This window comes from Passer domesticus, chromosome 11, assembly GCF_036417665.1.
Source record: "Passer domesticus isolate bPasDom1 chromosome 11, bPasDom1.hap1, whole genome shotgun sequence".
Lineage (NCBI taxonomy): Eukaryota > Metazoa > Chordata > Aves > Passeriformes > Passeridae > Passer > Passer domesticus.
The window spans coordinates 21,597,075-21,610,667 of NC_087484.1; the positions used below are offsets into that span (position 1 = coordinate 21,597,075).

At 41.1% G+C, this 13,593-nt stretch overlaps 1 protein-coding gene across 9 annotated transcripts in view; it reads right to left on the reverse strand.

The window, feature by feature from the left end:
- The window catches only part of FARP2 (FERM, ARH/RhoGEF and pleckstrin domain protein 2), a 73,453-nt gene that overhangs the window by 23,382 nt on the left and 36,478 nt on the right, over positions 1 to 13,593 (reverse strand). For all 9 annotated transcript variants that reach the window (XR_010369804.1, XR_010369803.1, XM_064435720.1 and 6 more), the window contains 5 exons: positions 13,259 to 13,348; positions 11,996 to 12,159; positions 11,798 to 11,866; positions 10,299 to 10,356; positions 9,385 to 9,625 (listed from right to left, as the gene is read on the reverse strand). Coding sequence is in view for 7 of the 9 variants with exons in the window: in XM_064435720.1 (XP_064291790.1) it covers positions 9,385 to 9,625; positions 10,299 to 10,356; positions 11,798 to 11,866; positions 11,996 to 12,159; positions 13,259 to 13,348 (622 nt within the window). In the remaining 2 variants the exon portion in view is untranslated. The remainder of the gene's footprint in view (positions 1 to 9,384; positions 9,626 to 10,298; positions 10,357 to 11,797; positions 11,867 to 11,995; positions 12,160 to 13,258; positions 13,349 to 13,593) is intronic.

The following is a 13,593-nucleotide window of genomic DNA, read 5'->3' on the forward strand; positions in this document are numbered from 1 at the left end:
TGGAAAGCACACCCAGGGCGAGGCAGCCCCAGCCTGTGACTCCACATGGACAAAGGCAGGAAGCTAAACAGAGCTGCACTCGGTCACCTGGAAGAGATTCAGATCATCCAGGCTGCTGAGTTAACTATTTGTACACTAGTCCAGCACCAATTCTGGAGCAGATTTTGATTCTCCCTAAGCATTTTGTTCATTCACCCCAGGAAAGCAACACTGAAAAAAACATTTGTTTCACCTATCCAGGCACAGGATTCAAGTTTGCTTTTACATGCCAGGAATGCTGAAAAAAACCAGCTTCCAAACAAATGAGCTTGGAGGGGTGAGGAGCTTCTTTAAGTTCTTGGAATTTAACACGAAGTAGCAACAAATTCCAGAATCTGTAACTTGAATTGCTTCCAGACAGCCTGAAAGCTCAGCACAGTGGGAGCAAATGGGATATAACCTGCTATAAACCACCCTGCTTTTTTACTCAGGTTGTTCTACCTTTTATCTCCTCCTACAGAAGATGGCCAGGAAATTAACTGCAAACATTGAATCAAAGCAAGAACCCCTCCCCAAAGCCAGAGGGCCTGATGGAAATGAGGCACATTCACAGAATCATAGAATGGTTTGAGTGGAAGGGACCTTAAAGCCCATCCAGTCCCACCCCCTGCCATGGGCAGGAACAGCTTCCACTACACCAGGTTGCTCCAAACCCTGTCCAACCTGGCCTTGGGCACTTCCAGGGATGGGGCAGCCACAGCTGCTCTGGGCAACTGTGCCAGGGCCTCACCTCCCTCACAAGGAAGAATTTACTCCAACTAAAACTTCCCTCCTTCAGCTAAAGGCCATTCCCTCTTGTCCTGTCACTTCCCTTTTTTTTTTTCTTTTTTTTTTTTCCTGAAAGAGGCTATAAGAAGTCACAGAGAAGCTCAAGTTAGCTTTTTGGCTAACATTTATTTAATTAAATATCTTATCTAAGCTCGGTGTGATGGTGTCTTGGCAGATGATATTACAGGTGAGGACTGAAATTTTCATTTTCATAACCCAAGTCTTCTCCACCAGAGCAGCACAAGAGGACTCCAGGCAAGCAGGTAGGATGTACAGCAATTCCTCATTCTCACAGAGAAGGATGGTAAAGGGAGAAGCCATTTCAACTGCTGCTCAATGTAGAAAACTCCTAATTAGGTGGAAATATTGATGTGAAGATCAAAACATGTGAATGATTCCCTCTGACATCAAACCTTGGTGCTCCAAGGTCTTCCTTTCCCCACTGGCAGCATTCTCCAGTTACATTAAAAGGGATTATTCCTTCAGAGGGATGTTTCTGTGTTTGTGTTCTGCATGAAGTGGAAATTTGTTCTCTACAAGTCACACAAACATCCCAAATTGGTATCTGTGAATGCTGGGAGCACAGCCCTCCATGCACTGATGTGGGAATTCAGTGCTGCACCCAGACAGTCAGACATGGCTGCATCCTGTACACAGCAAATTTCTGCCTCTGCACCACACACAAATGCACTTAAGGCAACATCCAAAGATGCATCAGCTCAATGTGATATTCCACATCCTCAAAGATCTTCAAGTACACTAATACTTTTTAGTTACACTACGTAGTTAGAAACATGCCCTTAAGCAAACAAACCCAGTTTCACAGAGCCTAGCATACACCTGATAGAAATAAAAAATAAAAACTAATGAACATTGTTCATTAGTAAACAAATATTGTAAAAGCTCTGTAGTATTCAAGAGCACAGCTACAGAATCTGGTGAGAATGCTGAGGATATCCTCCACAGCTACTGTGTAATATTGGTCTCATAGAAGCAGGCTCCATTTGATTGTCACTGAGACAACAAGCAGAATAATAAAATAACAAGCTTTTGGCATCACTTCCCAGGTTTTTTCTCAGCAGGTATTTCCATTCTTCAATCTAAATTCAATTCCTACACAGAAAGCCAGATTTTAGTGTACAGGCTGGCCAAAACAAAAAATACAGGTTCTCTAAGCTTTATGCCAGGATGCTTAAAATAATTTGAAGACAGACCACTAAAATAGTACCCCAATAATACTGAGCATTATGGGATGGACAAAAGCTATGTGAGGGTCAAATGTCAGCAACAGCTCCTTATCAAATGGAGTGCCTCTTGCATTTGACAGAAAACCTTTAGAGATACAACTTTATTATTATACCATTGCTATTACTACTGCTTCAAAAGCAGAGATTATTTTCAGGCTAAAGCCCTGCAGAGGCTGAGGGGAGGACAATGGGAGCCACCTCTGAGCTTCCCTTCCACCCCATGCCCTACTGCACCCATCACATGCACAGACCAAATGATTATTTCTAGAGTGAAAGTACACACTATTACTTCCAGAGTGAAGTCACTAGCAAGCTGAGGTACTACAAGTAAAATCCTGGATTTTTTCCCTATCTTCCTTATTTCCAAACATCACAACTAGCAGCTTTTCCCTCTACAAATCTTCCCTTTAAAAGGTAATAAATAGTTGGGAGATAAGAGAATCTTGAAAATTATCTGAGAGCCTAAAGAACGGATGAAAAAGACTTTTTTAAATTCAAAGATCTCTTTTTTATCCTCCAACACGTACAGGTCACATGAAACATTAAAGCACATTTACAGCATTTGGCACATGCCCAGTGCTGTGTACCTGTGAAATCACATACCAGAATCCCAAGGCTGGCCCTGATTTTATGGTGACACCCATAAAACAGCTGAAATAATCCCAAATAACCATCCTCCTTCTGCCACCTTTCCACCTTGTAAAAGCCCTGTTTGCAGGGAAGAGGATTTACCTAAACATTGACCACAGACACCTGAGCAGCCTGCCAGCTAGAAAACATGCAACCACCTTCACATGCTGTGTTTGCAAAACAGGACAATCTTCCAACAAAAACAGATATACAGGAGAGAGAGTTCAAGGATATACCCAGTTTAAAGGAGAATTCTCCACAATAAATATAATTCCTACAAAGAAATCTGAGCTTCTAGTCCCATTTGTATTCCAAGCAAAAGATCTGCACAAAGCAGGAATTTGAAACCCACACACACCAGTGTTTGCCTACTGTGCTCTATTTCCAATAAAGTGTTACAGGGGGAAAACTGTGTGGAGAAAGCTGGGAATAAAACTATAAGATGCCTTGGCTAGGAGTACAAATATTTATTCTATTTCAAAGGTAAAGATAATGAAAATAAAGCTAAAAAGCCCATGTTGTTATTTATATCAAAGTTTTCCTTGTTTTATTGCATAAACAATTAAAATTATGAATTAGTACAAATCTGTAGGTTCATAATTGGCAATCTGAACAGACACAAAGATACTCAAAACCCCAACATATAATTCAATAAACATTTCCCATATAAAAGATAAAGTTCAAGAGATCAATTTAAAAATTCCAGCTCTCTTTGTTTGAATGCAATCTTTTCCTGGCAAGAGTAGCACCTATGGAACTGGGGAGTCCCTCTAACCAAGGCACACACAGCCCTGCTCGTACCGACAAACAGGAATTTTGGGATTCCAGCAACTGCAGAACATTGTGATTCTTGAAAATGTACAGGAAACCTTCCCACAGACCAAGTCAATTAATCATGTTCCAAATTTGAACTTCCAAACCTCCTGCTCAGCCACTGGAGTGATCCTATGGGAGCCCATGGGCAGGTGATTAATTAAGAGGATTTTATGAGGTGTTTGGAACTGAAAGGTCTCCCCATCTTCAGAGGATGTATATGTACAGCCACACAGCCCTTGTGACAAGTGAGGTGTAAGAGTCCCTAAAATGACAGGCAATGACAGCTAAAGGACTACATTGACACTGTGATTACACTCATTCAGTACTGAGTAATTATGGCTTAGAACATTTTGCAAAATGACAATAATGGGAATGACTTACCGACAGGTTTGCACCAAAAAAGCATAAAATTATAACAACTTTTATTAGTGTCTTCACAAAATCTTATCCCTACCAAGACTTGCAACTAGACAAAATCTACCACCACCACCAAAAAAAAAAAAAAAAAATCAAATAAAATACCCAATACCAAACCATAACCAAGCCACCAAAAAAACCAAAATAAAAATCCTTTAAACAAAATCACCTATGACCACAATACAAATAAGCACAGAAAAAGGAGATCAATACTTGGTATTATCCAGATTATTCAGCAATTCTGAAATTCACTGGAAATTAAAGTGAAAGTTGAGGGTAGCTTGATATATCACCCTATTCCACCTAAGATAACATATGGCAAGTCCTGGGAATATAGAGCATGTATTACTTGACTAATGAATACTTTAAAATTACAAAGTCTACACACAATAGGTAACACAGGTTAGTAAACTTAACAAAGCTTAACCAGGTGATGGATAGGTCAGAGAATATTCCATGACCCATGTTTTGTGCAAATTAAGTTTCGATAACTGCATAACGATGATCAAAAATGCTCTGATGTAGTGCTTTACATTTAATAAATGTGTTTAAGCATCAGAAGGATTATAAGTACACACACAGAGAAGTACAGGTGGGGATTAAATTGCTCACTCAAAACACCCATTTTGCTTTCTCTCAGTTGCACTGCAGGGTCCAGTTGAGCACTGCAGAGCTAAGCCCAGCAGCCTGACTCACTGGCATGCATCCTCCAGCTGCCTGGGTTTGCTAAAACAGAACAGAGAGAAGTGGAAAGATGGAAAAGAGCCCTGGCACTCTCCTTTGCTGAGCTGCAAACAGCTGCTGGCTGCACAGTGTAGAGCAGGAGAACACACCAGGACACCCTGTGGTTCTCCTGCTGGAAAAACACAGCACCAAAACCTGTGCACTGGCTGGAAATGCTCATACCTGTGTGTGCCCCCAGCTCCCCACGGGGTGGGAGGCACAAAGCAAGTGTGCAAGAACCTGCAGAGGAGCAGACTGGCAGGAGTGGGGGCACAGCACAAAGTTTACACACCTAGGTTCTATCTGCTCTACCACAGCTCCTCAAATGCTGCTTTCTTGCATGTGACACTTGACAAAGATCTTCTCCATCCTGTCATTTTTCCTAAGTCATTTCCCCTGTCTCCCATGCTGTGTGGTTCCTGCAGCAGAGGTCACTGCAAGGCTCCTGGCTCTCACACTGCCAGCTCACCTCCATGAAAGGAAAGCTTGTGTTCTCAGGACATAAACAGAAATCAGTACCAGGAACGAAGTTTCAGTATCAACACTGCAACAAAAAGTAAAACAAACTCCAGGGAATAATGCTGGAAGTTAAGCAGCATGGCCAGGACTCGGGACACACCACACTGTCCTACAGCTCACTGCTCCCCTCCTGCTACCCAAAAGCAAATGAACGGGACAGAGCAGGGAAAGACATTCCTTGTCCCACCTCCTCCTGTTACCTCAGAAGAGGACAGCTCCACTGCACTGAAATAACCCACACAGCTCCCTGGGAAGGTCTGAGTGCTGCACTCCCTTGAGGGCAGCTGGTTTTCTCCCCATCTACAAGAAAGTGAATCTGAACTTCTATGTCTGAAGGAAATTATGAAGAACCTTTGCTCACAGCTTTCTTGCTACAATAAAAACTCTACTTATGAACCAAATTGTCTTCTTTTTTGTGTCTGTCTGGGAAACCTTGAACAAAACAACAGAGCTCAGCAAGCAAAAATATCCTCACAGAGCTTTGGAAATGAAGTGAAGCACAGAAGGAAACCATGACAGCTCTATGCTATCAGTCAGCCAGAGCACAGGTAGAACTAACACAGGCACAGCAGCAGCTCTGAACTCTCATTCTGTACCTAAAACCTTCAACTAAACACATCTGTACCAGGGTCAAAGGTCCCCTCACCTCCTCCTCACCTGTGGATCCACACAACTTGCCCTAAGATAGAAGACTGGAATCACAGTCACCATCATTCCTTTGGAGAACAAAAGGGGCACTACACAAAGAATCTTATTGCTTTCTTAAAAAAAAAATCCCTGAGAGTTAGAACTGCCAATAAAAGATCTGCACAGTTTAAAACAAAAGAATAAAACCAGTGAAGATGTCTTTTCAAACTATGGTGCAAGAAGGCAAATTGGCACGTTGCATAGGTTGGTATTTTAGAACTGTCCTTCAGAGATGATTTGAAGATTCTTCAGGGTTTTTTTCATGATGGAAATGAAAAAAAAAAGCTGCCTGTATGTTGAAAATACAGGCAGCTTTTTACTAAAATCTTTTGAAAATGAAGAGAATTTAGTGGCATTTATTCTCTTCTAATACATTTAAAGGAATGCTTGTGATTGAGGCACAAGACATGAAACAGAGGCACAGTTATATGTAATAGCTGAATCCTGATCCTCTTTTTAAAAGATCAAAGATATCAAGAGCCTTTCTCTACATCTTTATCTATATACTTGTTCCTGATGCCACCACCTGTTATAGAGTTTGGAGTCAGAATTCTGCATTTTTGCTGATTTTCTTTCTCTTCCTTAGGTTACATAATGTAGTTCATTCTGGGAAGAAATCAGACAAATCACCTAAAAATGTACTTAAAGGCACCAGCTCTCTACACCACTACAGACCTCCTCCAAGCCCTGTTTCAAAATGTCACAGCCATGACATCATCTCCACAGGCCTGAATGAAGTCCCACAAAGAGCCAGAACACACATTCAACAGGAAAGAAATAAAATGGAAATAACATATAGGCAAAAAAAAAAAAAAAGAGCACCTTGTAGCTCATTACTGGAGATCTGAGCTGATATTTTATTCTCAATGTGCTTTGTCTTTCTGTGCTGCTGGCAGAGGGGACAGGCTTCTCACGGGACAGCACACATTCCACTCAAACACAAGATAAAAGCAAGCACTGTGCAGAATAGTTATATCTTGGTAAAACTAACCTGGAAGAAATGGGTGACTAAAGGAGGTTTTACCTCCTCGAGTTCTGCCTCACATTGAAAAGTGTTCCATTAAAGTTTTAGTTATCAGAATTTTGAGAAATAATAGTATTTTTTAAATGCTTGAGTAAACAATGAAGGTCTTTAATGATATATCAAGACCATATTTAAGCTGGTAGCAATAATATTGACCATAAAGTTATGTTTGTAACTAAGCTGCTTTTTTGGAGGCATCAGCTGTATTAGTACTGCACTCTGAAAACTGGGCAGAAGGGAACCCCAAAACAAAGTGGTTGAAGGAGATGATGCCTTCCATCACAAGATTTGGGTCAGGTGTTATGGATTTCCCATTCTTACTTGCATATGGTCTAAAAAATGCTCTTACAAGCTGAAGCTCAGAATTTCACTCCCACAATCCACAGCAGCTGGGAAGGACATTTCAAAACTTTGTTGTTTTGCCTCAGTAAATGTTGCTAAATTAAAAATGACCAATTAAGCAATAATTCAATTTTTTTTTCCATTACACTTCCTAACTTACAGCTCATGTCTCACATAAAAGTCACCTGTCTAAAAGAATTTACAAAAGCCCTGAAGCTCTAACTGTTGTCTATACTATTTATCTCTCCTAACAACTCAATTTCTCAGAAAAATTGTAGTATTTTTCTGAATACAGTCCATATTTTAAAGAAAAAGTTTAAGCTAACACTAGGTTTACCACCAGCTGTCCTCCACAGACACAGGACAATTTTCTGAATTATTTTGTGAGTATTTTTATGCAGAGTGATTAATAATAAGAAAGAAGGGAAATGTGATGGGGATTAAGTGCTTTTATAGTCTCTGTATATCTCCAAACTGCTGCAAAACATTTGCTGCTGGACTGTTGAAGACACCTGAAGTCAGAAAACAAGCTTGTCTTCACAAGAAGTTTGGAAACTGCTATTTCCATTTGGTTATGTACACATTCCCTCTTCCAAAGGTAGGTATAGGTTATTTATTCTTCAAAGCATACCACAGACACGTTGCATAGGTTGGTATTTTAGAACTGTCCTTCAGAGAGGATTTGAAGATTCTTCAGGGTTTTTTTCATGATGGAAATGAAAACAAACCCAAAATGAGGATCTTGCTACAGTGCAGGAAAACAGGCAATTTAGTGGATGCAGCTGCTGGTTAACAACCATGTGCAGAAGTGACTGTTTTATTTGGATTTTGGAGGAACAGCATATTATATGAGACTCTTACAGATATGTTTACAGCTGAAGAAATCCTTCGGTATACTGTAAGTTGTGAAGTCTGCATGAGCCAGTTGATACTTAAAATTCTCTGAAATCAGTGTTTTTCCTAAATGTAGTATTTTCCAACATTGTAGCCTATTGTAGCCCATTCTTGTAGTGTGATGCACAGAAACACAGCACCAAAACTTGGATGTTTCAAGGGACACCGAAGAGGCGCACAAATCAAAAAAAATTTTTAAATCAACTATGTTTTCATTGAGTGATATCACACCCTATTGACTTCCAATCCTGAAAAGCATAGAGGAATCCATCACAAAAATCAAGACCAATCAATTGACTTGCGACTTCTCTGTCCAGTCTTCTTGCGTGAGATTTTTCAAATTATTCTGAAAGTCAAAGGCATAGTTGTCCCCCGTGCTTTGAGCGAAGGGGTTACTGAAGAACAGGTTCACATCCAGAGGTGCAGCTGTTTCTGAGTCCCAGGAGTCGGTGTCCGTGCTGCTGGAGTCCTCTGTGGTGGTGGGAGGGCAGCTGAGCTGCTCCAGCTGGTCGATGATATCCGTGAACTGGAAGGCCGAGCTGGACTCGGAGCGCACGGAGTAGGCGGGGAAGTTGAGCATGGAGCTGGCCTCGGAGTGGTTGGCAGAGCCGTAGGTGTGCAGGGAGCAGGTCCCGTTCAGGGCCAGGTTGTTGAGGGAGCTGCTCTCGGAGCGGTTGTTGATGAGGGAGCTGGTTTCAGAGGGGCTCAGCAGGCTTTGCATTCTGCTGGCTTGGGCCTTCACCTCAAAGAGCTCCGAGGTGTCCGATGGCCTCGCGTTGCCGTTGAAGTCGCTGCCTTCTTCAAATTCAAACTCCTCTTCCATGTTCATATCCACGGCCTCGGTTGAGTACCTGTCAGGGCTCGACTGAGCAGACACTGAGCTTTGCTGGAGGGTGTCTGCAGCTAAACCAGCTGGCTCTGACAGACACTTGGCAAACTCAGAACCCTTTAATTCTAACCCGCTGTACACATAGGAAAATGCCTCAGAGCCCCCAGCAAAAAAGGACATTTCTGCTGGGTCATCATCAATAAACTCCTCTGACACCTGTAACTGGGAATTTGTCAGTGTGAAAAGAGGGGCCCCACGGCTGCCATGCTGCTGCTCTTTTTCAGCAATGAATACACCTGTGGTAAAGTCATCCTCATCATTGTCATTTTTACAACCAGCAACCCTGCTCTCCTTACTACTTCTCACTACATCTACGTCTACACCACAACCACTCTCAACAACAGGACAAGACGGGTCACAGTTTCCTGCAACACTACCAAACCCAACACCTTGGAGCACGGGAGATCCAGGCTGCTGCATCAGCTTCCTCCCCACTTCTTCCACTGGTGCTGCAGTGGTTTTGTCTGGAATCCTTGTGTACGGTGCTCGGGGGTCCAAGGAGGAGGGGCTGGGTTCAGCAAACATGGGCAGGATAGAAGCAGGACTGGCCAAGGAGTGAACTGAGTGGAAGGGGGCAGCTGTTGAGGCAGGAGACCCTGGAGTTCTCAAGCCCTCAGTGAATGGGACACTCTAAAAGGGGACAAAAAAGCAGAAACACAACAGATAAAAAGGGTTTTATAATACATAAAAACAAATGTAACATCCAGTCACATCCATATGCAGAAGAAATACATGGTTCACAGGAGCTCACTTTACAGCAGACACTGTACAGAAGCTGATCCAGCAGCCCATGAAAAAGGCAAGGTTTTTTTCCTTAATTCTGATAACTGGATGGAAAGCTAAAAGCGTACATTTTATAGCTGAACAAACATCCACAAAGAAAAACAACAAAATGACAGTGAAATTCTGTGATGCTTCCTTAACCTCTCCCACGTAACACAAGAGCATTCAGTGAAATGATTGTTTCTTGCCATGTCCTGCAGAAGGCATCTTACAACAGCTTTGAGACTGCCAGAGAGCAGTCAGAGAGTACCTAGAGATAACTAATCCTCTGAAATAACATACTAGAAAGTCCAACACTTCCTTTGCAGTTCAGTGGAACTTTGAGTAAAACACTATTCACTTCACACTCCACTGGCTACAACTATCAAACAGTAAAACCAACAAAAAGAACTGTGCAGCAGACAAAGAGCAAACAGTGGCAGCAATTCTGGTGAGTTGACTCCTTCACTTATCACCTCAGAAAGCTGTTTGTCCATGCCCCTGCCCACAGCCACAACCCAGAGAGTGCTGCAGAACTGACCTGCTTTGGCACGTCTGCGTTCGAGGTGCGGGTGGATGCTCTGACCTTGCTGTGCCTCCTGTGGAACAGAGCAGCCTGTCAGCATCCAACACATGCCCCAGCCTCATTCCTTCCCCCACCACTTATGGCCATGCAGTAGCCAACAGACACATCTCATCTACACAAGCTCTATTTTATCTGTGTTTTGTTAATAACTAGTTCAAGTTTTAAAAGGTCAAAAGAGTTGTAAATTAAAAGGTGCAAGATAATAAACATACAAAAATGGAATAAAGCAAGATCCAAATCATTCACAGAATCAGAGAATCGTTAAGATTGGAAAAGGCCTCTAGGATCAGCAATCAAGTCCAACTGTTCCCCCAGCACTAATCCATTTCCCCAAGTGATTTATCTCCACCTTTTCTGAACATTTCCAGGAATAGTGACTCCAACACTTGCCTGGGCAGCCTGTGCCAGTGCCTGATCAATTTTTCCCAGTATCTGACCTAAACTTCTCATGGCATCACTTGAAGCCATTTCCTCTTGTCCTATCACTTGTTACCTAGGAGATGAGACTGACCCCTACCTGGCTGGTGGGGATCTCTTGGTACCACTGAAGGAGACTTCAAGAACAACTTGGGGCTGAGTACAAACTGAATACTAAACAGCACATTTTAGTTTAACTCCATCCTTTTTCATTGTTATAAACATCTACAGAAGAATGGCTTCAGAACCAGAATGAGCTAATCTGCAACAATTGTACAAATTTTTAAAAATTCAGCCAACCATATAAAATTTTTTATGTATGTTAGACTCCAAAAAGTGGTATCCTGCATTACACTCATGGTTAGATTCCTTCTATGTCAATAATTAAATAGAAAATCAAATTTTCAAATAGAAAAGGAGCTCAACTGGAGTCTGAGACATTAACAATATCTATTCATAGTAGATTAATGCAGACTTTTTGAAATTCCTATTAAGTCCCTATAATCTTTTGTCTTAGGAGTAAGAGTTTCCCACACATAGTTTGCATTTGGAGGAGGAGTTTCCCACATACAGACTGGACAGCATTAGAGTCAAGCAAGGAAAAAACAATTTTATAATGAAAACACATATTCTTAATTTATATATTTATATGTTTAGAAACAATTGAGTATTTTAGGTCACAGTTTCCAACTTGCAGATCCCAAGTTCCATCACCTGCTCTGCCACTGGCTGATTGCACAGCTACAGTGGCACAGACAGGTCCTCACAAACATGATGGAATCTTCAGCACGTGCTGAACTTTCAGACAGCTAAGCCACATTATCCACAGACATCAAAATGTGTGACCAAAACTTTGAAAAGCCTCTTATATAATCACAAAATTTTTTTATTTTTTTTACATTTTAGTTCAGCTACCTTACATTTAGGAACTGAGAATGAGCCTGCCTCCAAGCAGCATTAAAACACTGAAATTTAGGTAATTCAGGCACTGTGAAAGTCTCAGCTATGTTTTGCCTTACAAAGCTATTTCATCTTACCTTTCATATGGGGTTCTCTTCATCCCACTGTCCTTTATATAATCCACTAGTTGCTTCTGTGTTCGCCCACTGTGAACCCACAGAAGTACAAAGGTTACCAAACACAGGGATGAGCATCAGAGATGGAATGCTTTTAGAATACTTCTTCCTTTTGCTCTCATTTTCTAAGACAAATGAGTGTGCTCTGTTTCTCCCTACCTGTATCTGAATGATGACCCTCTGGTGAAGAACACTGCTTTAGCCTTTGGCTTTGGCTGGTCGAAGAGCCTAAAGAATGTGTGATACTCTACACAGATTTTCCAGAAGTTTTTACACTCATCCCTACTTCCCAAAAGAAACTCCAAGGTATCTTGATATGGGCCCTGGGAAAAAAACACAAAAGTTCAGTAGCACCTAAAATGACGGTAAGGAGGAAAGGAAGGCACAAATGTGGGCCAAGAAAAAAGCTGAATTCCAGCAAAATGTAGGCTTTTGCTAAGTCACTCCTCATCTGCCTTAAAAGAATGGGAGTGATTCTGAATGCAGTTGAAAATTATTTAATAGCTGTCCAAAATGTTTGCTTACCTTGAAACTGTAAAAGTGTTTAAAAAGCACTTTAATTTAGAAACATGCTCAATATAACCCACCATTAGAAAATTAAAAGAAATTTAAATATTTAAGTGAAATAGTAGCTATTTTAAAATATTATTCCTTTTTTAGTTCTGATTCTTGTCTCCTGGAAATTCAGACAAAACCAGAAAATACTGTATATGTCAGAGTACAGTTATCACATGAAATTTCCAAGGGTCTCCTTGTGAGACACATTGCTACATCAGCAAACAGTGTGTCCTGTTTCAGGTATCCTTGATACATGAAATTTTATTATGCCAAAGTTGGTTTTTTTCCTCTATTTTAATATAATTTAAATATTGAATGCAATCTAGTCATCCAGCATGGAAGCAACAATTTTGATGACATCTGCAATGAAAAACACCTACTGTAAATCAGCCAAGTATGAAAAATGACACTTGTTCTATAGAGATGTACAGAAAAGATGAAGCAAGAGTAATCACACCATCCTTAAAATTAAGCTACAACAATCTAATTTCATCTAATTTCAGCCACCTATTCCTACCTGAGGTGTATCAGATAATTTTCATTTGAATCAAGAAGGTGGATGCAACTTTTTCAAAGAAGTACTGAGAAAGGCTGCACCAAATCCTTGGGTCTAGTAATTTTTTTCTGCCTTACATTTATGCATGTGTAAGCTTGTGTCAAGGATAAGCTGAGATTGAAACACAAAACCTAAAGACCATAAGTTGTGGGGTGAGAAAGGAAAGATTGACACTTGAATGATGCAGCCAAGCCTGCTCTCTGAGGCTGTTTTATAAAATCAAACTCCAGAAATGTTCATAATAAAATGAAGCACAGGTATTTTTTTCAACACTGACCAGTCTATATTACAGAAAAAGTTACACAGACCTCTGGGTGGAGCTTAATAAGAAATCTTTTCCTCTTGAAGCTCAGCTTACGGACCTTGGACCAGTTGAAGGTATTGATTTTTGTGTTACCCTGAATCAAAGTGAGAATGATCAAATGTTAGCAAACATTTCAGAAAAGCAGAGTACCAAACAAATTCTGTTGTGGGTATATAGATGTGTATGTGGACATATCCAGCTGGATTTTTAGTTCTGGTGACAATATTCCCTTAAACAAGAGAGGCCACTGAGAGGGATTGCAGGACTGATGCACCTCCAAAAGAAGCTGCTCCACAGTAACCAAAGAGCAGGTAAGACACAGCTGAGCACCCAAACAGA